General features: G+C 39.9%; 1 protein-coding gene across 2 annotated transcripts; it reads left to right on the forward strand.

Annotated features, from left to right (window-relative positions):
• The first annotated feature begins 2,101 nt into the window (after window positions 1–2,101).
• Gja3 (gap junction protein alpha 3) lies at window positions 2,102–22,764 on the forward strand. Of its 2 annotated transcripts, XM_048801436.1 has the most exons (3): window positions 12,281–14,820; window positions 15,720–15,838; window positions 20,211–22,764. In XM_048801436.1, exon 3 carries the CDS (start codon window positions 20,228–20,230, stop codon window positions 21,542–21,544), a length of 1,317 nt encoding a protein of 438 aa, XP_048657393.1. In that variant the 5' UTR covers window positions 12,281–14,820; window positions 15,720–15,838; window positions 20,211–20,227; the 3' UTR covers window positions 21,545–22,764. The 2 variants fall into 2 exon arrangements, with proteins under 2 accessions (XP_015354803.1, XP_048657393.1); XM_015499317.2 differs by lacking the exons at window positions 12,281–14,820; window positions 15,720–15,838 and adding an exon at window positions 2,102–2,116.
• The last annotated feature ends 434 nt before the right edge of the window (window positions 22,765–23,198 follow it).

The raw sequence follows: 23,198 nt of genomic DNA on the forward strand, positions 1-23,198 counted from the left end.
TTTTGCTAGTCTTTATACAATAGCATTTTTTAAAATAAATGGCAGTAAGATATACATAATACACTGATCATCTTAACCGTTCTTATGTACAGTTCGTGAGGCATTAAGTGCACTCATATTGTGCTATGCAACCATCACTACCACCTATTTCCAGAAACTCTTTTCATCTACTCAGACTAAAATTCCATACCCAGTAAACACTAACCCCTGGTGCCCATTCCCCCACTCCCTGGCAACCACCATTCAGCTTTCTGTATTGATGGATTTGACTATTCTAAGAATCTCATGCAAGTGGAATCATACAGAATTTGTTACAGTTGTGACTGGCTTATTTTAGTTAGCCTATCTTCAAAGTCCAGAATATTGTAAATATGTCAGAATTATTTTTGCTTTTTAAGGTTAAACAATATTTCATTATATATGTATACCACATTTTGTGTGTCCACTCATCCATCCATGGACACTTAGGTTGCTTCCCCTTTGGGGTTATTGTGAATAATGTTAAGAACATGGGTGTTCAATTATTTGTTTGAGTTTCATATCATTTTAAATCTATAGTTTTTATGAAAATATGTTTTAATGAAAAGTATTATATTTCAGTTTACCTTGTAATGCAATATTTGCCAAAGAGACTACAAACATTGAGAACTGTAAATGCCCCTGTAATGAAGAAAAATAGAAACCACTCATGTGCTACTTAGAATAAGAAAATGTTCAAAGCATTTTAGAAACCTTCTAGAATAAGAAATGTTCAAAGCGTTTTTTTTAAATCCTTCTAGAATCATATTTCTCATTTTTTTCTAAAACAAACCCGAGTTTACATAATTACTACATATATACATTTTCAAGTTCAAAAGGGGGAAAAGAACTTTAGATGTGCCTTTACAAATTTTGTGCTCTTTCTCTCTGGAACAACCTTAAACTCAGAACTCAATAAAACAAGCAAATTCTTTAAGACAAGCAGATTGCTAATCTGAGATCTAAACTCTAATAAAAGCAGGCTGCTCCACGGAGATTTGAAAACACCCAGAGACTCAATTTATGCAACATTCCTGCAATAAATCCATCACTCATAAAGGAAACTTTGAAATCATTTTCAGCCTTTAGAATGGTCACCAAAATTCCATTATTATTTATTAAATATCGTCTGCCAACCAAGCATGATACCACAACTAGGGAGTTTAAAGGAACACACGGCCCGTCTGATTTGAAACAATGATTAAAGTGGACCAGATTCTGTGTTCAGTGACCTTTTGTCCTACGTGTCCCTTTCAAGTGTGGATAAATCCAATCCTGAGGGTTAAAAATGTTAAAGCCTGGCTGGAGTTGTGGCTCGGAGGTAGAACGCTCTGCCTAGCACGTGTGGGGCGCTGGGTACGATCCTCAGCACCACATAAAAATAAAATGAAGGTATTGTGTCCAACTACAACTAAAACAAAATATTAAAAAAAAAAAAAGATGTTAAAACCTTTGTCCCTGTACAGACAAGCCGTTTAGGCTGCACACTGGTATTCCGTCCCAGGACGGGTTCCAAATAATGACCCGCAGGAAGATGATCCATAGGGACACCCTCCCATCACCTCAGGCCCCGCCAAGTATCAAGCTCCTCAAACAAGTTATTTTTAAAAATAAATAAATATTAAGAAGAATCCATATGCCTGCAGGCTAAATTAAGTGTGTGTGACAGGAAGCAGGCTCCCGGCCCGCTATTTATAGCCTTCTCCCCTGCCTGGGGCGCCTCCTCGACAGTCCCCACGCTGGCCAAGTCTGCTCTTCTGCCCAGGTCTCGTTAGGCTAAGCCGGGACTCAGTGGGCTCAGGGCTCCAGCCCCACCCTGCGCTGTCGGTCCAGGGCCCAAGTCCCCAGGCGGCGGCACGCGGGAGGGGCCGAGGTGCCCCGACGCCCACACAATCCAGGTTCAGGGAGTGTAACTCCCTGAGAGTAACTGCAGGCCTGGTTGGCCCGGGCAGATGAGCGCACGTACACTCTGAGGGTGCTCCCCGAGGCGGGTCGGGTCCGCGCGCGCTCAGCTCTGCCCTCCAACCCCGCAATAACGTGCGTTGGTGGGTGTGGGTCGGCAGGGGAGAGTCCGGGTTTCCACACNCAGTAGAGCGGGGTAAGGCGGGCTGGGGCGCTCAGGAGGCCGGCGCCGGGGCCGAGGGCAGCGCCCGGCAAGGGACGGGCGGGACACGACGTCGCTACCCTCCTGGGACAGCTCCGGAAATCTGGGCCCGCGCGTGGGCGGCTCCCAGCTCCCTGGAGTTCTTTCGGGATACTTGGAAGAGTTAGGAGAACCGCAGGGCTGGGGAGCTGGGCCCTAGAGAAACTTTTGGCATAATTGACCTCCATTCTTTGCTCCTGGAAGTTTCAGCGGAGCTCCAGTTCTCCTTGATGGGTGGCTAAGGCTGAAGTCGTTTTCATGGGAATGTTTTCCCTCTGGTTTGGGGGTCATCAGGGGCTGCCCCAGAACATTAGGGAGCGTAAGGAATACTTGAAAACTCTCACAGCTAACAGCTGCAGAGAGGGGAGTGCAACTGTGCGGGCGATACCATCGCCATGGTCTCTGAAATTGTGCTGGGAAGGTTTGGAAACGAAGTTGACTTGCCTTTAAGAAACTTTTTTAAAGTTTCTTTTTTTCTTTTTAAAGAATTACATAAGAGATTAGTGCTACGACGTAATTTCCTGATCTATATGCTTGTGATAATGTAAGTGTTAAGAATTTACGGAACAGTGGAAAAACACTTATCTGCACTCTACAGTAATCCTTTCCTTTAGGAGACTTGTAGTGACAGTAAATCACAGTGATCCGGCGACTCTATTACTTTGCTGCCTACTACTCCACATTTTACTGAACAGATTCATCCCACTATGCACAGTTCGTGAATTTTTGTGACTGGGGCTTCAAAACCCGTTTTTATTTTATCAAGGTGCTTGCAAAATATGCCATTTAAAAATGATTATAGGACTGGAGTTGTAACTCATTGTAGAACACTTGCCCAACAAACCCAGGCTGCGGGGTCAATGCCCAAAATCTGGGAAGAAAAAAAAAAAGTGATTATATACAAACAGCTGAGAAATGAATTATGTATTGGCTCTCACCTAAAAATTCAAAACGATGGTGCATCACCACTGGCAGATCATCCACAGTGCTATGGAATGTATTGCAAAACAAACGTTAAAAGATTAGAAAGGAAAAAGGGGGGATTTATTTTCCAAATACCAGTGTGTTCAAAGTAAACATCAGCTAATTTGGCACAGAATCCACCGGCTCAGCAGTTTGGATCCTGTTGAGATAAGCATCAAATAAGGGCAATGCACGTGTCCCTTTAGGGTGAAGTAATTCATAAAACTGTAGTACTGGTAATAAATTAGTGCTGTTTGTTAACCAGTGCATGGCTGAAACTTGTCTTTAAATATAATGGCAGGAAGTCAGGTCTGGTGGTGCATGCCTGTAAATCCAGCTACTCAAGAGGCTCAAGCAAGAGGATTTTGAGTTGGAGGACAGCCTGGGCAATTTAGCAAGAAGTGAAATAAATTTTAAAAGGGTTGGGCGATGTAGCTCAGTGGTAGAGCACCTACTTAGCATGCCCAGGACCCTGGATTCAGTTCCTACTACTGCTACTAGTATTATTAGTAATAATAATAGTATTAGTAGCAATAATAATAATAAAATAGCAGGTAATATTTTAATTCTTTGCCAATAAGAAAAAGAATTTTGACCCAATTTTTTAAAAAATTATTTTATTTGGAGACAATCCAAGTACATGAAAATTTCAAAGTTCACAAAAGTATAGGTAAAATGGGCTGTGGTTGCAACTCACAGAGAGAGTGCTTGACTAACATGTGTGAGGCACTGGGTTTGATCCTCAGCACCATATAAAAATAAATAAATAAAATAAAAGTATTGTGCCCATCTACAACTAAAAAAAAGGGTTTTTTTTTTTTGTTGTTTTTCATTTTTTTTTTAAGCATAGGTAAAAAGAGGGGCTGGGGTTGTGGCTCAGCAGTAGAGTGCTTGCCTAGCATGTGTGAGGCACTGGGTTTGATTCTCAGCACTATATATAAATAAATGAATAAAATAAAGATCCATCAACATCTTAAAAATATATATTTTAAAGAAGTATAGATGAAAAGAAAAGTCCCCCACCAACCCCAATTCCCCTCCTCAGAGGCAACCACTGTAATGATTTCTTCAATGTAAATATCTCATTTGTACCTTATAATATATTATTTCTTTTTTGTCTTTCTGTTTTTGTTAGTGCATTATAGCTATAGATGATATTAGGTTTCATTTTGGCAGAATCATATTATCCAGTTTTCTGAATGCTAACTTACATTTTAAGTTATTGCATTTATTTTTCTTAATTAAAATAATTTTTGCACTTGAGTTTGAAACTTAAAATAATGTGAATTCCAGAAAGCCTCATGCATGTAAAGAATTTAAATTATGGTTTTTCAAATGTGGTCATTTCTGGAACATGCACCTAATGTTAAATAGGATAGATATATTTTTAGGATCTTAAGTGTTTCACATAATTATGCAATAACTTAATAAATGCAGAGCTTTTGTAATTTGCTAAAATAGCGTCAAAACATTCCAGAATACATTGAGAAGCATTTTATCCTGTGTAGAAAGCCTGAAAAAATAGCCAAATTCACTTAATGGCTTGATAAACCTGTAGTCTCAATCTCCTTTCTGCCATTGTATAATGCCTAGTCCCAGTATTTTGATCCTCTTTTTTATTTTTTTTAAACAAATCTGCCTCTTCCATGGATTACAAATGAATCTCCTTAGGATAAGGACTATATCTTAATTATTTAAATATCCTCAGTGCACAGTATATATAGTGCCACACATATACAAGCTATTTTATAAATATTCACTGAATTGAAGAGAGAAAAGAAATCCAATTCTGTACATGTAACTATACCAGCATATGTATGTAAACTATATGTTTTGCAATTTTAATATAATGCTTAAAGGCAATGAAATAAAGTTGCATCTTAAATTTTGTTCTTACAGTGATGGGAAGTTCTTCGTCATGGTAATTAGGTTGGTGCCCTATTGCTTGCTTTTTAAACTGTACTAAGGCTCCAGAAATATGGCCTAGTAATGGTTGGTATGAATAGTTTCCGCACTCTTGCATTTTTCTTTAATTTGAAGAATTAGTGATTTACTTTAAATTTACTGTTAACAAACTAAAGATACTAAATATATAAATCAATTTTTTTTCACTTAGTCCACCTGATGATCTCCATAAATTGTTCATTTATTCATGATACTCCAATTCCTCTTAGATTTGAAATAAATCTTTTTGTTCTGGAACACAGAAGAGATCTCTATTATATACTAATAGAGTAGGTTTGAGTAAGAAAAGTGAAATTATATTTATACTGTAGGAATTTTTCTACAACAAAGAAAACATTTAAATGTATAATTTGTAATATAAATGGATAATAAAATATAAAAATTATCAAGTTGTGAGGTTTTGTTCACTAAATAAGAGTAAAATTATCTGAATTTGCTTTGAAATTATGATTCTAATTTATGTGATAAAGTAACTGGACTGTCCTTAGCATGTCAATGATTATTTAACAATTTTTATAAAAGGTGAAAATGCCCTGTTTAGATTTTCACTGGAAGAGTGAAAGCTTAAAATGTACTCTAACCTGTGTTTCTAAATATGTATATTGGAAAATGTGTCAGAATTTGATATAATACAAAAGACAACTGTTGTAACCTGAACCGTCCGCCTGGTGTATGAAGTCATGCGGAAGGAGGGGAAGGTAAGTTGTACCAGGAGTTGGAAATCAGAAGTTCACCACTTTGGGATGTGCAACCTTAGGCAAATCTCAGTGCCCTCTCTGTGCCTCCATTTCCTTGTTTATAAAAAAGAAGATAAACTAGAGTGCCTTGAAATTTTTTCCAATACTGCAATGTTATGATACCATATTTCTTCCATGGATAATGAGTAAGGTTCCTGAATGATGTCATTGGGTTCGTATAGGGAAATTACCTTTTGACTGTATTTATGAAGTCAGTGTTTGAAATACTAATCATTCTTTGTGACTCGACGTTTTAGACAAGAACCTGTTCAGATCACTGGTATGCTAAACCACCACCCCTGTAATTTTATTTATTATTCTAAGCAGCCCCTCAGAAAGTGGGATACTGATGCATTCCATTTTACTTTGAGTAGTGACTTTTTTCATTACTTAATTATTAAAACTTGGAGTATCAATGTTGAAGTAATTACATTAGAGTTAACATACCATTAAATATCTAAATAAAATGTTGGGTAAGTGAAGAATTCTAGTGGAATTCACAGTTCTTTCACAGAAGTTATTTAAAAACTTATAATGCCATTTAATAATTGGCAGAAGAAACCAGAGGACTTGGCCAGGGTAATGGAAAGGGAGGGTATCTGGAGGGCTTAAGAGGAACCCTGTGTGACATGAATAGTCCTGGAGGGCAGTTGTGTTTCTAATTATGCTCCGCACTGTCTCCATCTTTCTTTTAGTTGAACTGAAGCTTGGCCAGCTGTTAAGTTTCTAACTTAATGTTAGAACTCTAATTGTGGAAATAGTGACTTAATATTTCCAAAAGGAGTATTTATTTTAGTCAAGTGTTTCAAGAAGAAAATACGGATTAAAAAGTTAATGTTGCCCTCTTGAATATAAAACATTAAAAACCTTTGGTTTTAAATAAACACATTTTTTAAAAATTACTTGCAAATTAAAATTAGCTGTCATTGCAACAAGGTGTGGTGGCATGTACCTGTTACCCCAGCTACTCGGGAGGCTGAGGCAGGAGCATTACTTTAGCACACAAGTTCAAGGTGATCCTGGAACATTGCAAGACCCTGTCTTAAAAAATAAAATTAGCTCTCACTAGGCTTTTAATTGCAATAGGTCAAGAAATAAAAACTGATTCATTCTTTCCTTTGAATAGAGATGAAAAGTGTTCATTGTATATGCCTTACTTAGCCAAATTAAGGCTCAAGAGCAGTCAGCTTTTCAGGTACTCATAAATGATTAAAATCCCCACATGAAAGAGAAAATAAGATGATAATAATGCATGGCATACATTATTACAAGTGCTTCCCATACATTCTTATTTCATAAGTAATATAAGTAAAATTAAAAGTGTAATTTAAAAATGAATTTTGTAAATGCAGATATAACAAAGAAAAAAAACAATTTGGTGTTTCTGGAGACTTATTCTGTGACTATAAAAAAAAATGTACTCCTAGCAGTGCTTTAGAACTGTGAGTAAAGAAGTTGGAAAAATTAATGTTTTATAATTTCACTAAAATCAGTTGATTCTGAATGGGAATTTCCTGCCAGAGCATTAAATTATTAAGTTAATGAAAAAAGTCTCATACAATGTTTACCAATTTATTCAACAGCAAAGAATAAAGACATGGGATCCATTGCAGATAGAAAATTGTTCAAAAATAATTAAGAATGACCTGCATTTTACCTTTTTTAAAAAAAAAAGAGAGAGAGAGAGAATTTTTTAATATTTTCGGCAGACACAACATCTTTATGTGTATGTATGTGGTGCTGAGGATCGAACCCAGTGCCGCACGCATGCCAGGTGAGCACGCTACCGCTTGATCTACATCCCCAGCCCATGCATTTTACCTTTTAAAGTGGGGATAGAAACCCCCGTGACTATATAATAATAATAAAAATTTTACACTTAGGTAAAGGAGGCCCTTAAATTATATATGGGTATTTTATAGTAATCCTGGGAAATACTAAAATTGGTATTATCTATTTAAAAGATCCATAGGAATTTTTCGCAGACTTATTCTATGCCATGAATATAGCATACATGGTAAGACACTGGGGAAAAAAACAACAACAAAGTAAACTGTCATTCCTTTTTAAACATATCAAAGTTAGTTCTTTTAAAAAGAAAAAAAAAAAGAAAAACTGTGCTGGGGGATATTCAGTTCAGTAATAGAGCACTTACCCATCATGTGCAAGGCCCTGGGTTTGTTCCCCAGTACCAAAAAGAAAGAAAAGAATAACTTCTAACAGGACTAATATTTTTAAAGCCCCAAGCAATATTTGGAACCAAACAAAGGAATCTAGTACAGATATAGGGTTTAAAGAGCATAAGAAAATGCCAAAGAATTTTATGTTAATAAATTTGAAATAGATGAAATGGAAAATTTTCTAAAAGATACAAATGATCAAAATTAACTTAAAAAATAGCAAACCTTACATATATCAGTTATGGTTCATGAAATTGAGTTTGTAAACAAATCATCTTCCTAGCCCTATTAAAAATATCCCAAACTGTTTTATAGGATTCTTATATGAGCTTATTTAAAGAAATTTAAAATTTTTCAGTCTTAAATAACTTACATGCCAAAATCTGATGATAGTTTTTTTAAAAAAGTTGAGCTCAATCTTAGGTATGAACAAACAAGAATCCAAAATGGAGTTTTAGCAAATTAAATATTCTAGTAGTATTGAGAATTAAATCATGATAAGAACTTATACCAGCAAAGCTAAGGTGATCAAACTCACAATAGATACTAGGAAATAGTGCTCTACTAAATCCAGTACTCATTCATGGTTTAGAAAACAAAAATAGCACAAAGTCTATAGAAAAGACTAGACAGAAATTTCCTTAGCTAGATATAAGTTAAAACATCATCATGGTCAATAATAAAATTTTAGAATTATTTGTGTTAAAATCAGAAACAAGAAAGTATGTCATCTACAGGCAGTAGAAGTCTTGGCTGGCTCTGGAAGACAAGAAAAAGCAATAACAGAAATTAATGTTAGAAAAGGAAGAGATACATTTATGCTTAATAGCAGATGTTATAATTGTGTGTCTACATAGAACATTCAAAGGAATATTCCACTATAAATATTAAGTGCCTTCTAACAGGTTGCTGGATACAAGATTAATGTATAAAAATAATGTTCAGGCTGAGGGTATAGCTTAATGGTAAAGTTGTGCCTAACATGCATGAGACTCTGGGTTCCATTCTTAGTGCTTTCAAAAACAAAAATAATGTTTCTGGGTATCAATGATAACCAATCATAAAATTTGAAAAACTATTTAGAACAACTCTAAAGCATCTGGGAATAAACCTTACAAAAGATGTATGAGGTTTTCAAGGTCAAGATTCAAAGTACAATTGAAAGATATTAAAAAGTTCCTCACTGGTGGCATAGTTGTGCCCCTTGCTGGGAAAACTAGATTGTAAAGAGGTAAATTTGATTTGTCTATTAATTTAATGCATTTCAATTAAAATTGTACCTTGGATTTTTGTGTAACTTGATAAATTGAAACCAAATGTCATATGCAGAACAAGGTTGAGGGACTCGCCCTACCATATATCAAGTACAGTCATTCCTGAGTATCCACTGGGAATTGGTCCCAGGAACCTCCCTGCCCAACATACACACCATCCCATGCAGAAAGTAAAAATCTATGAATGCTCAAGTACCTTATGTGAAATGGCATAGTATTTGAATAGAACCTGTCTGTACACAACCTCCTATATACATTAAACCATCTCTAGGTGACTTATTAATACCTAATACAGTATAATTTTATGTAAGTAGTTATCATATGTATAAGAGAATCAAAGCAAGAAAAATGTTTATACATGTTCAGTTCAGATGCAAGTTTTTAATTCATATTTTTGATCTGAGGTTGGTTGAATTCCTGGTTGGTTTTGGAGGGTCAACTATACTGTCTTAAGTGTGAAAGATGAAATAAGCTAATGGAAAAGTCTTTCCACTGCTGAAAAGATAACTAGGGCAGCCCATTTATCAACATATATTATTTATGACTAGTTCAGCCCACTGTGTCCTTTTAGATAGCAAAAATTAGCACGTGAGCCACCACTGCCTCCAAACCTGAGCAGACATTACTAACTGAACATAGAACTCTTTCTGGCTAAGCCTCACAATTCCACTCAACAATATTCCAGACAATCACACACAGTTATTACAAAATTAATCTACCTAGCCCTACCCCACATTATATTACTTCATTATATTACATTATACTCTATTTACCTAATTTGTAAACCCAGTAACAGTGTTTTGTCAAGATATTGCTATATTGGGCTGGGATTGTGGCTCAGAGGAAGTGTGTTTGCCTAGCATGTGTGAGGCACTGGGTTCGATTCTCAGCACCACATTAAAAAAAATTAAAAAATAAAGGTACTGTGTCCATCTATACTAAAAAATAAATTTTTAAAAATTTTATTATAAAATTTTTTATATTGATATTGTTATAAAAAGATATTGAGTATAATACAGATTAAATCTTTTGGTTCTGTTTCTACTCTAGTCTTAACTCAAACTTGCATTCCTGATGAGCAGCTCCCTCACAAGCCCCTCTGTGCTTACCTTGCAGATGATCCAGAACCCCAGGTCTCTGACCTCAGCTCCTCTTATTCTCTGCTGCCCTAGATGATCTCCATGCAGTCTGAGGGTTTAAAATACCATCTGCTTGACAACAGATCCCAGATGTGAACCTTCAGCCCTAACACTTCCATGTCTATTAGGCATTTAAACTTCATACATCCCAATTAAACTCTTGATTGCCATGCCCTTCCCCAACCTGGCCCTCCTCTGCCTTCCCCATCTTGGAAAAAGACAGTTCCATTTCTCTAAATGGAGGCATGAACACAGTTCTCTTTGGTCTCCCCTCCCCATCCCACCCCACTCATAGGCATTTCTCCGTGGGGGCAACCTTCATGCATGTTCTCCTGTTTCTCACCACTTGCACTGCTTCTCTGGATACCAGCATGGTCCCTTCACTGGAGGCTTTGGGCTCACCCTTGCCCCTTTCCTGCCTGGAATACTCTGCTTCCTTAGCTGAGGCTTCCCTTTTCTTTTGTCTTAATGTCCTCACCCCCTGCCCACTACCCTATGAAGCCTTCCCTGCTCCTCTCTGACCATATGCCCCCATCTGTACCCCACTCCTTTCTGTGTCCCCAAAGAAGAGAGGGCACTGGCATATCTGACAAGGTATGGGTTGTGTGTCTGCCTCCCCACCCCATACACACACCTAAGTGTTCAGTGGCAAGGGACAGAGCCCTTGTTTAATTCAATACCAAGTCCTCAGAGAATCCTTTGGGTTGAACATGTTGAAGGACTGCATGTTGCCTGTGGATCGGTGTCTGGCTGTGAAGGGAATGGAAGTGGAACTATACTCTCACCTTCTCTGGCCCCCATCATCGGACATTCTGTCTTCTCAGGGGCTTGAGTCTTGTCCTGGCTGGAGATGACCTCCTTTTTGACCTTGCTGACAGAAGTCTCGTTAGCACTCTAGAGGAGGTTTCATCCCACAGCTGCCCTCCCACCTCCCTCCTGTCATTGGAAGGAAGCTGCTTGTGTCTACCCATCCTCATCTTCTCTTGTGATTTCACTCTCTGATGTCTAATACCCACAACTCCCCTGACTTGAAGAAATCTCCATTAGGCCCTGCACCTTCCTTTAATCCACATTGACTGTTCTTCCTTTGAGTTCTAGATTTATTGAGCAAGTGTTCTGTATATAATTTTACTCCCCCCATCTACTCCTCTTTAACTCTTCTCCTATATTTTTTGTCCCTACCCTCCCATGAGACTGGTCTCTTGAGGACCAACAGTGGTCTCCCTCTTGTGAGATCAAAGGGCCTTTTATTTGTTTTCATTCTTGAACACTGCAAAGAATGTTGACACTGTTAGTCACCCCTCTTCACAGTTCTCAAGGCTGCCTTCTGATACGTAAGTGTGACTCACAGGTATGCTGGCTCTCCTATCCTTGGTGCCCTTTTGCCCTTGAGCCCATCCCTGGTCTTCAAGCCCCTTCTGGCTCCATATTGACTTTAGAAGCTGCAGGAGTTACCTGACCGTTTCTTCTGAGATTACAAGTTTCTGAACTTCCCATCTACTTGAGAGGCTGAGGCAAGAGGATCTCTTGAGGCCAGCCTGGGCAACACCCTTGTCTCTTTAAAAAAAGAGAGATGTTTCTATAAAACAACTGTTCAATATTCTTCAGACTTTTCAAGGTTAAGAAAAAGGTGAAATTTCTCAGACTAGAGAAGTCTTGGGAGATAGGAAACCTAAATTCAATGTGGTATGGTGAACCAGAAAAAGACATTATTCAGACAATTGCCAAAATTTAAATCATGTCTTTAAGAGTATTTTATCAGGATGGAAGTATATCTCAGTGCATTGAGCACTTGCCCTGGGGTTTGATCCCTAGCACCACACAGAAAAAGACAATTACAAAAAAAAATATTTCACCAATGTTAATTTCATAGATTTTAATAATATTATGGCAGTTATCAAGTTATTTGTATTTGGGGAATCTGGATGAAGAGTATGTAGAAACTTATGATATTTTTGAAAGATTTTTAATTCTAAAATTATTCTAAATTTAAAAAGCCTATTTCCCTGTTCTGTTAAAAAAATTTTTTAACTAACTTTCCTACAATGACTGAAAAAGAGGAAATGATGATGCCAAAAATAAAAGATAATTTCACAGAGCATATTTTCCAAGAACCTAACAAAATCCAAACTTTTTGACTTTGAGGAAGCTCATCTGGCCCACACTGAAGGAGACCATTTTGTTGGCACCATCTAGTACCAGTGGGCTTGGTCTTCATTCACCTTGGTCCCTTCCCACAGTGCCTGGCTGTGGGACCATTCCCTGAAGTCCCACCTTTGCATATCCAAGTCATGAGTCCTTTCTGATATCTTGTTTCTTTGTTTTTTGTTTTCTGCCAATTTCGTCCTAAGGACTTTTTCTCTGCTCTTCACACCCCCTCCCATGAAGCCCCAACCACAGACAGATAGACCCTCCTCCTAATCACTTCCTGCATTCTGACAATGTTATTGGGGTTTTTTTCCATCATCGTATGAACATCATCAAGTCTACTTATACAAATTAACATGGTTATGGTATCACTGTGGTATAAGCTTATGGAACCTCATCATATATGTAATCCATCGTTGCCTGAAAGGTTATGGCAGCACATGACCTTATCTTAAAAATGCTCAATAATGCAGGGTACAGTATTCTATTGTTAGATCACATGAACCTTACAAAGTTAGCAGTCACACTTTGAGGTTTTCCATTAAAGATGAAAATAAACCTGTACTAGTCCATTTTGCATTACTGTGATGAAATGCCTGAGGTAGACTGCTTAGAAAGAAGTTTATTCAGCTCATAGTTTTGGAGGTTCAAGGACCCTGTTGGCTGCAAAACATGTTGGGCAGCTAGGATCTCATAGTCACTTCCAAAAGCATACCCCCAGTTGACCTAAGAACCTCCCACCAGGCCTCACATCATCCTCTAACATTGCCATCCTGGGGACGAAGCTCCCAACACAACTTTGGGGGACAAACCACATCCAAATCATAGCACCCTCTCCTCCAAGTGGGTGCTAGGCATTCCCTTCACCCACCCTCTGTGCTAGTTCCCCTTGATCTCAATTTCTGAAGATCCTGTCTGAAGTATTCTTGCTGAGCCACTGTGACTCATATCTGTACTGATTTTTCTATCTGACTAATACTAGAGATGTGATTTCTTTATTTTTCCCATATTTTTATTGGTGCATTATAGATGTACATGATGGTGGGATTCATTGTAAGGCTAAGATTTGAAAGTGGTATTAATTAAAAAAAAAAAAACCTCTAGAACCTCTACTTGTCATCTGGAACCACCTGAAGTCTGACACTGTGCAGGGAGATGGATGCCACTTCTGCTTTGGAGGTGCCCATTTAATCTGACGTCTATCCAGATTGTTAATATTCCAAATAGTGCTCTGGTTAAATTTGTCATTCATGTGCATATGCATTTTACAAAACAAAACCCAACCTGTGAAGTGCAGCAGTTAGGTTCACCAGTGAGTATAGGGGACACACTTACCCTTGAATACTTAGGTTCTGTGGGGGAAACTGCATCCCTCCCCCCAATACTGCTCCCAATGTATAGACTGTCAGGCAGGAGGATGGAGTTCACTTTAAGCTCTGTGTCATCAATCATAGCTGCTGTCCTGTCAGGGCTAGTTATTTGCCTCAGCAATCCCAGAAGCATTATCTTCTAACACTGGGCTAATTGTGCACAGTGTATTGTATTTGTCTTTTGTGTACTTACTATTGACACAATTAAAGAGCAGAAAGAAGTAGAAACCATGATGAACAATGAAAAAGGAATCAGCTGATTTTTTCAAAAACTAGAACTTCAAAAAATATAAGCCATGGTCAGGAAGCTTTTATGATGATGTGATATGAAGTTATGGAAAATGTAGATATATATGAAAAGAAAATAAAAATCACCCCATTCTCAAAAACACCACTGTTAACATTTCAGTATCATTCTTCCTTTCTCTACGTGCATGTGTGAGTATGTGTAAAACAGGTGATATTAGACCATAGTACTGTATGAGTCTTTTGTCATTTATCATTGTAGCATCAGTATTTCTTCAAATTATTAATGTGCTTTGAAATTATGTTTACTATAACAAGGTATCAATATATTTCAATAGTTATGAATCATATTATATTTTAGTAATTATGAGTCAACCATATATTTTCTTGTATGCCCAGTCTTATTCTGTAAGGAATTTAAGGTGGTATATCAATTAGGAATTATTTTGTCTGCAAGTAACACAAAAATATCTAACTAAAATAAATATAGTTTTTCCTCCTAACATAAAAAAGGCTGAAAGTGGCTGGTAGAGTTGATTCAACAACTCCACATTGTCCCAGCAGATGCCTTGGGGCTTTCTTGACTCTTCCCTCAAGCTTATTGACTCAAGTTTGCAAGATGGCTGCCCAATTCCAGGTATCACATATGTACTCGATACAGAAACAGTACAAATAGCATCTGCCTTTTTCTTTGAAAACCAGTTTTCCAGCAGGATTCTTATATCTCAGTGGGCAAAATGCATTTTATAGTCACTTCTAGCCAGAAGGGAGGATGGGGAAGCAAGGACTTCTCTTCCTAGTCACATTATAGGCAGACAAAGGAGAAGAGATGACTAGGACCTGGGTTGTCAACCATTGGGTCAGCCACAGCCAGCCACAATGATTTATTTGACTGTCATCTTTTAAGGGACATTTCTGTTTCCAGCTCTTCCTTCTTGTAAGTAACATTTATAAGAAATCATGTACAAACATTTATATAAATAACTGGTTATTTTCTTAGTATTGGGCCCTACAAGTAGAATTCAAGGTCAAAGGTATTATAACTTTACATTTCTCATACATGTTACTAAATTCTTTCCCAGAAAAATCTTACCACTGTACATTACCATACAGAGTATATTGCTGGATGCTCCCACTTAAGACATGTTCTTAATTGTTCATCTCTCACATTTAATGAGCTGTAACCACTGCCAAAGCACAGGCAGATCATCCAGATAGCATCATTCTTACAGGCTGCACCAGAAGGTCACAGTGCAATTCCAGTGGCATATATTTGGATACTATGAACACTTGGGCTGAAAAAAGCCTGGAAAGGGGGAAGCCAGAATAGCTGAGTAACAAGACACTATAGTAATAAGACACTGTAGAAGTCGTCAGCTTCTCCTTCCTCTTCTGATTTACCAATGAAATAAGGAGTTTGTGGCCCTGTGTTCCTTAACAGGTGCACACACACAATGAACATTTGGGCTGAGATAGTTACTTGCTGTGAGGTCACTCTGAACGTTGCAGAATATTTTTGCCTCTCTGACTCCACAGGGAAATGCCAGCAGCTCTGTCCAGTCTGTGACGAACAGCAAAGTCTCCTTCCTTCCTGTGTGCCACCAATGCTGGGTGGGGAGCCCATCAGCCCCTGGATTGAGCACATCAACAAACAGGTGACACTGTGGCAAACAGTGCAAAACTGCTTGTGCATCTGAGGGTGGCTGGAAGCATTAGATACCCACACTATCTTCTCCTCACACACCTCCAGAAATGCACATCTTCCAGTTTTGCTGCAGATGTCAAGAGGGAGGGGTGCATGAGCCAGTTCCACCCTCAGGACCAGAGTTAAGGAGGACAAGCCTGCAGCAGTCAAGTGATCTTTGGAGACCAGAGACCCTGCTGTCCTTGACAGCAAAGAGAGGGGACACCTGTGTTGTTAGCCTGAGTGGGTAGGAGATGGAGGGAACTTCCTGAAACAGAGGAGAGCATGGTCAGGAGAAGAGATTACCCAGGGCAGTGGTGTAGGTCTGCATTGGCCACCTTTAAGGGGAATGTGAAGTAAGGACAATTCAGCAGGCTGGGCTCTGGATGGGGATGGGTTTCAGGCTAGAGAAACACCATGTGCAGAAGCCATAACTGTGGTGTTTCAGAGGCTGCAGGAGTTTGATGTGCCTAGGGCTGTGGCCAGTCCTGATGGGTCTTGCATGCTACCATGGTTTGGTCCTATGCAGTGTTGGTCGGAGACTTGACAGTTCTTTGCTCAGGGCTATGTGTTAAAAGATCTCAGCAGACTGCAGAGAAGGGAGGGCTAAGGGCAGAGGTACCATTGGGGGCTTCTTAGTGAGCTTTTTGTCACCATATTGAAGGATCTGACACAGGCTACTTATGAAGTAGTTAATTTAGCTCACTGTTTTGGACATGGCACTGGCATTAGCTCAATTCTGGTGATTCTTTCACCAAATAAAAGATATCTGTGTGAAAGGAGGATCTTACATGGCTAAAAGGAAATCAGAGACGGGGGGGAAAGAGAGGGGGGAGACCCCACAATCCTCCTTCAGAGGACTTCCCACTAGGCTCCACCCCTTAAAAGAACCATGACCTTCCAGTAGCACCATCCTGGGGACCAAGATTCAAACGCATGTACTTTTGGGGGACACTTAGCACCACATAAAAACCACAGCAAGGAACCTTCATGATAATCTTAAGGGCCCTGAGTGACTGTCCTAGGGATGCCTGTGAGGACTGATTAAGAGAATTATAGCTTGGAGGAGAAGCAGGAAGTCACCTAGAATGGTTCCCTGACTTTTGCCTCATGGGCAAAAGTGGGTTGTTTCATGTATAATAATTAAGTTTCAGAAGTAAAATATTTTACCTTCTAAGAATATGCAAAATGATACCAGTTACTAATTGAATAGAATTTATATATTATTTTTCTCAAATTAGTCATGTGTTAACTGCCATGACCACATATACATTAATAGTCATCATTCTTGATCCAGTGGCAGCTACCCATCTTATAGTCCCAAACCCATTTATCAGGATCAAACTGAGACTTATCCTGGAGTATTTACATTTTTAACTAGAGACAAAACTCTCACAGTAGAAATTCAAACATTAGCATGCTCGTGTGGGAATTTTCTTGGCAGAGTCAACTTTCTGTTAACTAAAATCACCCCATGTGGATATCACTAAGAAAAATATACAAAGAAAAATCTTGATATCATTAAGTGATCATTAGGTCTGGTTTGACATTAAGGTTCATGTCTAAAGCATCTTTTATGGTTAGAGAAATCTATGTCATTGTCAGCCTTCTCTTTTGCATTTTTAAGTCAATGAAGGTGATGGGGTTGTGGGTTCGATTCTCGGCACCACATATAAATAAATAAATAAAGTCCATTGACAACTAAAAATATGTTTAAAAAAAGAAGAAGAAGAAGAAGATGCCAGTTATACCAGTCACAATATGGGACAAGGAGACTGTAGAGTCCATGAAGAGTAAGATTTCTCTAAAGATCTCGACTGAATAAGCAAAGAGTTGAAAGTGTATTCAAAGACAGGTATTCATCAGATTTCTAGCAAGTTTTATTTGCCTTCAATCCTAATCATAAAAATTAATATTTTGAACATTTTAAAATTTAAAATGTATTCCACTGGCAACCTAGGAATACTCATACAGCAGAGATGGCTTTCCTTACTGCCAAGAGTGGCTTTGAGAACGCTGAAGCTCTTCTTTAGTTCAGTCACAGTGCCCAGACTATTTGAGCAGCAATGACATGGGACACCTAATCTGTATCCCCTGTGTCTGAAGAGTGCTACTGCCTTCTAAAACAGAGTCCATGTCTTACCTCCCTTCATCACTGTCACCTATTTTCCACAGGCTCAGAGAGAGGCAGCTCCTGCTCCCAGACACATTCTTAACTCTTGCTGAGGGGGTCTAGAGTGTGCCTGCAGCTCTCCTGTCCTCAGGTGTAGTCACACCTATGAGCCCTGCCCAGCACCCTTGACTCTCCAGCCCAGAAGACCAAGGCCTGGTGGCTTTTCCCCTGTTTATTTGGCTCCACTGTAGCACCTTGGCTGCATTTGGAGGTGTTTCCCTAGTTCCCAGCACAGCACTAGGGACACATTGGATGCCTATTAGTGCTATTGGGTGACTTCCTGCTGAAGGACTGCAGCCCTGGTCCTGGAAGGATTATCACGACCTGTTATCCCTGGTACCTCCTCTGGCACCCAGCCACCACTCCATCCATCTTTGCCCAAGTGTCTAACTTGAGTTTCTGTAGGGACCACAAAGATTACACTTAATAGGAGAGGTGATTTTAGGTTGTATATTCATTGATATGGAATCAAATGATGAGAAACTCAATCCCTTAATTCTGTTTTCATCCTAACAGCGGTCTTGAAGGTCTCAGTTTGATTATAGTAGAGTCAGCGCTTCACATCTGTGAATTCAACCAATCAAGGATCAGAAATATTTCAGGGGGGAAAATGGGTCTATACTGAACATGTACAGACTTTTTTCTAGTTATTACTCCCTAAACATTACAACAACTATTTACATAGCATTTACACCTATTAGGTATTATAAGTCATCTAGATATGTTTTAAGGTATACAAGAGGATGAGTACAGGTTCAATGCAAAAACTGTGCCATTTTATATACAAAACTTGAGCATCCACAGATTTTGGTATCTTTCAGGATCCTGGAACCAATCCCCTTTGTATCTTTAACACACCTCTAATACTTCTAACCTCCCTCTTTAAATAAATAAAGAGTTTATACTCAGGGGTTGTTTGTGAGGGGAAGTTAGAGCAAACAATTGTCAACAATGTATTTAAAGCTACCTTCCATTTATGGTATCAGTACCTCCTTTTAGAGAAGTGATGTAGAGTTTCCTATTTAAGCTAAATTTAAGCATAAAAAGAAAGTTGCTATTAAGAAAAAAAGTAAATAATAAGAATGGTAGTAGATTAATATGGCAAGGTGACATATGACACATGACTTATAATACCAATACAACATGACATATTATGAAGGTGACACGGGAATAACAACAATTTGGGAAAAATTTGCTCTAATTCACACAAACAAAGGTGAAGATTTGGAGTTGGTTTGAGCTGCAGGTAGAGTCCAGAGCTCCTGTGGGTATACCATGCTTCTGTGGAGAAAGATGTGGGGAGTTAGAGGTCAGGTGAATCATTTCTCTTTCTAGCCTTCCTTTCCTCATCTCTGAAATAAGGAGTGGAACACATGGTTATCTTGTTTATGCCAGCAGTTACTACTTGTGACTACTGCGCAGTGCTGTGGATATGAATTCAATTCTGTTCCACAAGTTAATAGGGAAATAACATCCAGTACTTCAATGTCCATTGACTCCAGGACCCCTATGGATGCTAAAGTCCACAGATGCTCATGTCCCTTATATAAAATGGCTTAGTATTGCATAGAATCTACACATACCATTTTGTATACTTAAGCCATCTCTAGAAGACCTGATATGGTGTAAATACTGTGGAAATGGTTGTTATACTGTATTAAGAAATAATGACAGCCAGGTATGGTGGCACATGCCTATAATCCCAGCGGCTGAGGAAGCTGAGGTGGCTGAGGCAGGAGAATCTCCAGTTCAAAGCCAGCCTCAGCAATTTAGAGAGAGACGTAACTCAACAAGAACCTGTCTCTAGTTAAAATATTAAAAAGGGTTGGGGAAGTAGCTCAGTGATTAATTGCCCCTGGGTTCAATCCCTGGTACCAAAAAAAAAAAAATGAATGAATGGAAGTTTGTACTTGTTGAGGACAGATGCAATTCCCCCCGCCACCCGCCCCCATTATTTTTTCATCTGAGGTTGGTTGAACCTAAGGATGTGAAGAGCTGACTATGTGTACCTACATCCTTAAGGAGAGTTCCCCAGCACTACCCATGTTTGGAAGTGGGAGTACAGCTGATAGGACTCAATTCTAGTACTCATCATGATTGCCCTGGGGTGGTTGACCTCTGCAGCTCAACTACTCTAACCTGCGTATTAATGCGCAATGTTCCCTTACAGGTTAGCAATCTGAAGCAATGGGTGACTGGAGCTTTCTGGGGCGACTACTAGAGAACGCACAGGAGCACTCCACAGTCATCGGCAAGGTTTGGCTGACGGTGCTGTTCATCTTCAGAATCCTGGTGCTGGGGGCCGCAGCAGAGGAGGTGTGGGGTGATGAGCAGTCCGACTTCACCTGCAACACCCAGCAGCCTGGCTGCGAGAACGTGTGCTACGACAGGGCCTTCCCCATCTCGCACATCCGCTTCTGGGTGCTTCAGATTATCTTCGTGTCCACGCCCACCCTCATCTACCTGGGCCATGTACTGCACATTGTGCGCATGGAAGAGAAGAAGAAAGAGAGGGAGGAGGAGCTGCTGAGGAGAGAAAACCCGCACCTTGAGCGGGGTCAGGAGTCTCTAGATGGGGCTGGCTCTCAGGATAAGACTGTGGTGCGTGATGACCGAGGCAAGGTGCGCATCGCTGGGGCGCTGCTGCGGACCTACGTCTTCAACATCATCTTTAAGACGCTCTTTGAGGTGGGCTTCATCGCTGGGCAATACTTTCTGTATGGCTTCCAACTGCAGCCGCTCTACCGATGTGACCGGTGGCCCTGCCCCAACATGGTGGATTGCTTCATCTCCAGACCCACCGAGAAGACCATCTTCATCATCTTCATGCTAGCGGTGGCCTGTGCCTCTCTTGTACTCAACATGCTGGAGATTTACCACTTGGGCTGGAAAAAATTCAAACAAGGAGTGACTGATCATTTCGGCCCAGACACCTCCGAATCCAAGCTGGTGGCCGCAGAGCCATTGCCACTCGCTTCCCGCCCACCCACTGTCACTATTGGATTCCCACCTTTATACACGCATTATGCCTCTCCCCTGGGACAGGCAGGCGAAGCAGGGTACCCCGGAGCCCCGCCACCAGCAGCAGACTTCAAAATGGTAGCATTGAATGAGTCACAAGGGAAGGGCCACCCTGCCAAGCTCTACAATAACCAACACCTGTTGATGACAGAGCAGAACTGGGCCAACCAAGCGGCTGAGCATCAGACTCCGGCGCGGAAAGCCTCCTCCGCAGCGTCCAGTCCCGCAGCCCCAAGCCCCGCAGGCAGCAACAGCCAGCGGCTCCCACCGGAGGCTGGGCAGGGGGGCACCGCACCCCAGCTGCTGGAGGACCGGAGCGGCAGCAGCTTGGAAGAGAGTGCCTTGGCTGTGACACCCGAAGAAGAGGAGCAGGCCTTGACCACCACAGCAGAGATGCATGAGCCTCCCTTGCTCCTTACAGACCCAGGAAGGTCCAGCAAGGCCAGCAGTGGGCGGGCCAGGCCAGGTGACTTGGCCATCTAGCGGTGGTCTCTCCAGACAGCTTTATAATACATTTTTTTCTAGAAACCAAAACCAAAGCCAAAGTTCAAATCAGCAGGTAGAAAGAGCCTGAAAATAAGAGCGCGCTGGAGTCCCAGAAGGGAGATGTGGAGCAGAATCTATCAGGTGTTCGTGTTTAATGCTTGCTGTTCTTAACACTGAGTTATAGTGGAGATGATTCCAACGTTTCTGAGTTTGTGAGGTGGGGCAAAGCTGAGGGCAGTTGTTGGCCTTTAAAGATATTCACAGCAGCCCAGCAGCCTGATTGCTGTTAGGCCTCTGGGTTCCTGCTGTCTCTGTGGTTAACTGTTCTGTTGTGACAAAGCAACAGGTGTCTGCAGCCCTTCAGCTAGGGACAATTAGGTTTTCTATTCCTAACCTCACCAGAGCCTTTGGGCAGCCCAGCAAGTCAGACACACTTAGCTCTATCTCTGCTTGATACTTTTAACTTAGAGTTGAATTTCATTTGGGATATTTGCCAAACTGCACTAAAAAAAGAATTAGAGTGAGTCTATATAGTGTCATTTGAGTTTCTGAAATTGGATGTGAAGCCCAGGATATCAAACTACAAGCTTCATGACAAGTGACAAAGAGCAGTTACCCTCCAGAGTCAGATTCAGTGAGACAGAGCCACAGAGGTTGCTGGTAGAAGGCAGGTGGAGATGCAGCGCCACTTGAGAAAATTTTTCAACAGCTGAGGAAATGGACATGGAAGTGTGGCAGGAATGTCTTAGGTATTTATTTTTTAAATGATATTTTGTGCTTTGCTCTGAATGGAACAGGTATGCCTATTTTCCCCCCACTTTCTATCTTTTAGGAAAAATAGTACTGTTAAAATGGGTACTGACACAGAGAATGCTAATTTGTCCTAGTACATACTAGTAAAGATTTTTGAACTTCCTTTTAAAAGAAATTCTTCAACTTCATGAGTCAGTTAATCATGATGAGAACGTAATATAGAAAATAAAAGCAGGGGGGAATTTAAGTGCATTTCAAATACTTGAAGTTGTGAAGTTTTTGAATGGGAGGTTAAAAGTTAACTACTATTGCCAGGAGAAATATTTATACAGATGAATCAATGATGATCTACACTTTTTTTTTTTAAGAAAACAGTACAAAATAAAACACTTTGAGTTTCCTAACTATTCTTTGTGGGTAGCCTGTTTGCTTTCTAAAGTTTAAATAAAAGTGTCTGGGTTTTACTGCCTGTGTAAAAGTGTGTGCTGATTGTGGGGTATACATCTTATTTCCCACCCATACGAGAGCTGTCCTGACAGGGAAGCTATTTATGTGTGTGGGCCCAGCTTGAAGATGTCAGAATTTTTGTACGGCACACACTGCTATAGAGTCTTGATCACAATATGTTTATAAACTGATGAGCAATGGTCATTTGAGCCTGTCTCCACTCACACTTTTCACTTCCAACTTCCACCGAGTATTGTTAGCAATCATCTTTAGCCCTATTCAGCAGAAGATCATATATTTTTCCATATAATTCATTTCTTTTTATAAACCAATTTCCTGGTGATTCATGTGAGGCCATACTCTACAACATACTTTATGTTTTGTATCATAAAGGGTGATCCACTAACAATCTGATGAAAAGAGTGTGATTTTTTTTTTAACCCTCTGATTC

Source organism: Marmota marmota, unplaced genomic scaffold, assembly GCF_001458135.2.
Source record: "Marmota marmota marmota unplaced genomic scaffold, marMar, whole genome shotgun sequence".
Classification (NCBI taxonomy): domain Eukaryota; kingdom Metazoa; phylum Chordata; class Mammalia; order Rodentia; family Sciuridae; genus Marmota; species Marmota marmota.

What these genes read in the sequence shown, in the direction of transcription:
- Gja3 (XM_015499317.2), top strand. Translation starts at nt 20,228, where the DNA reads ATGGGTGACTGGAGCTTTCTGGGGCGACTACTAGAGAACGCACAGGAG.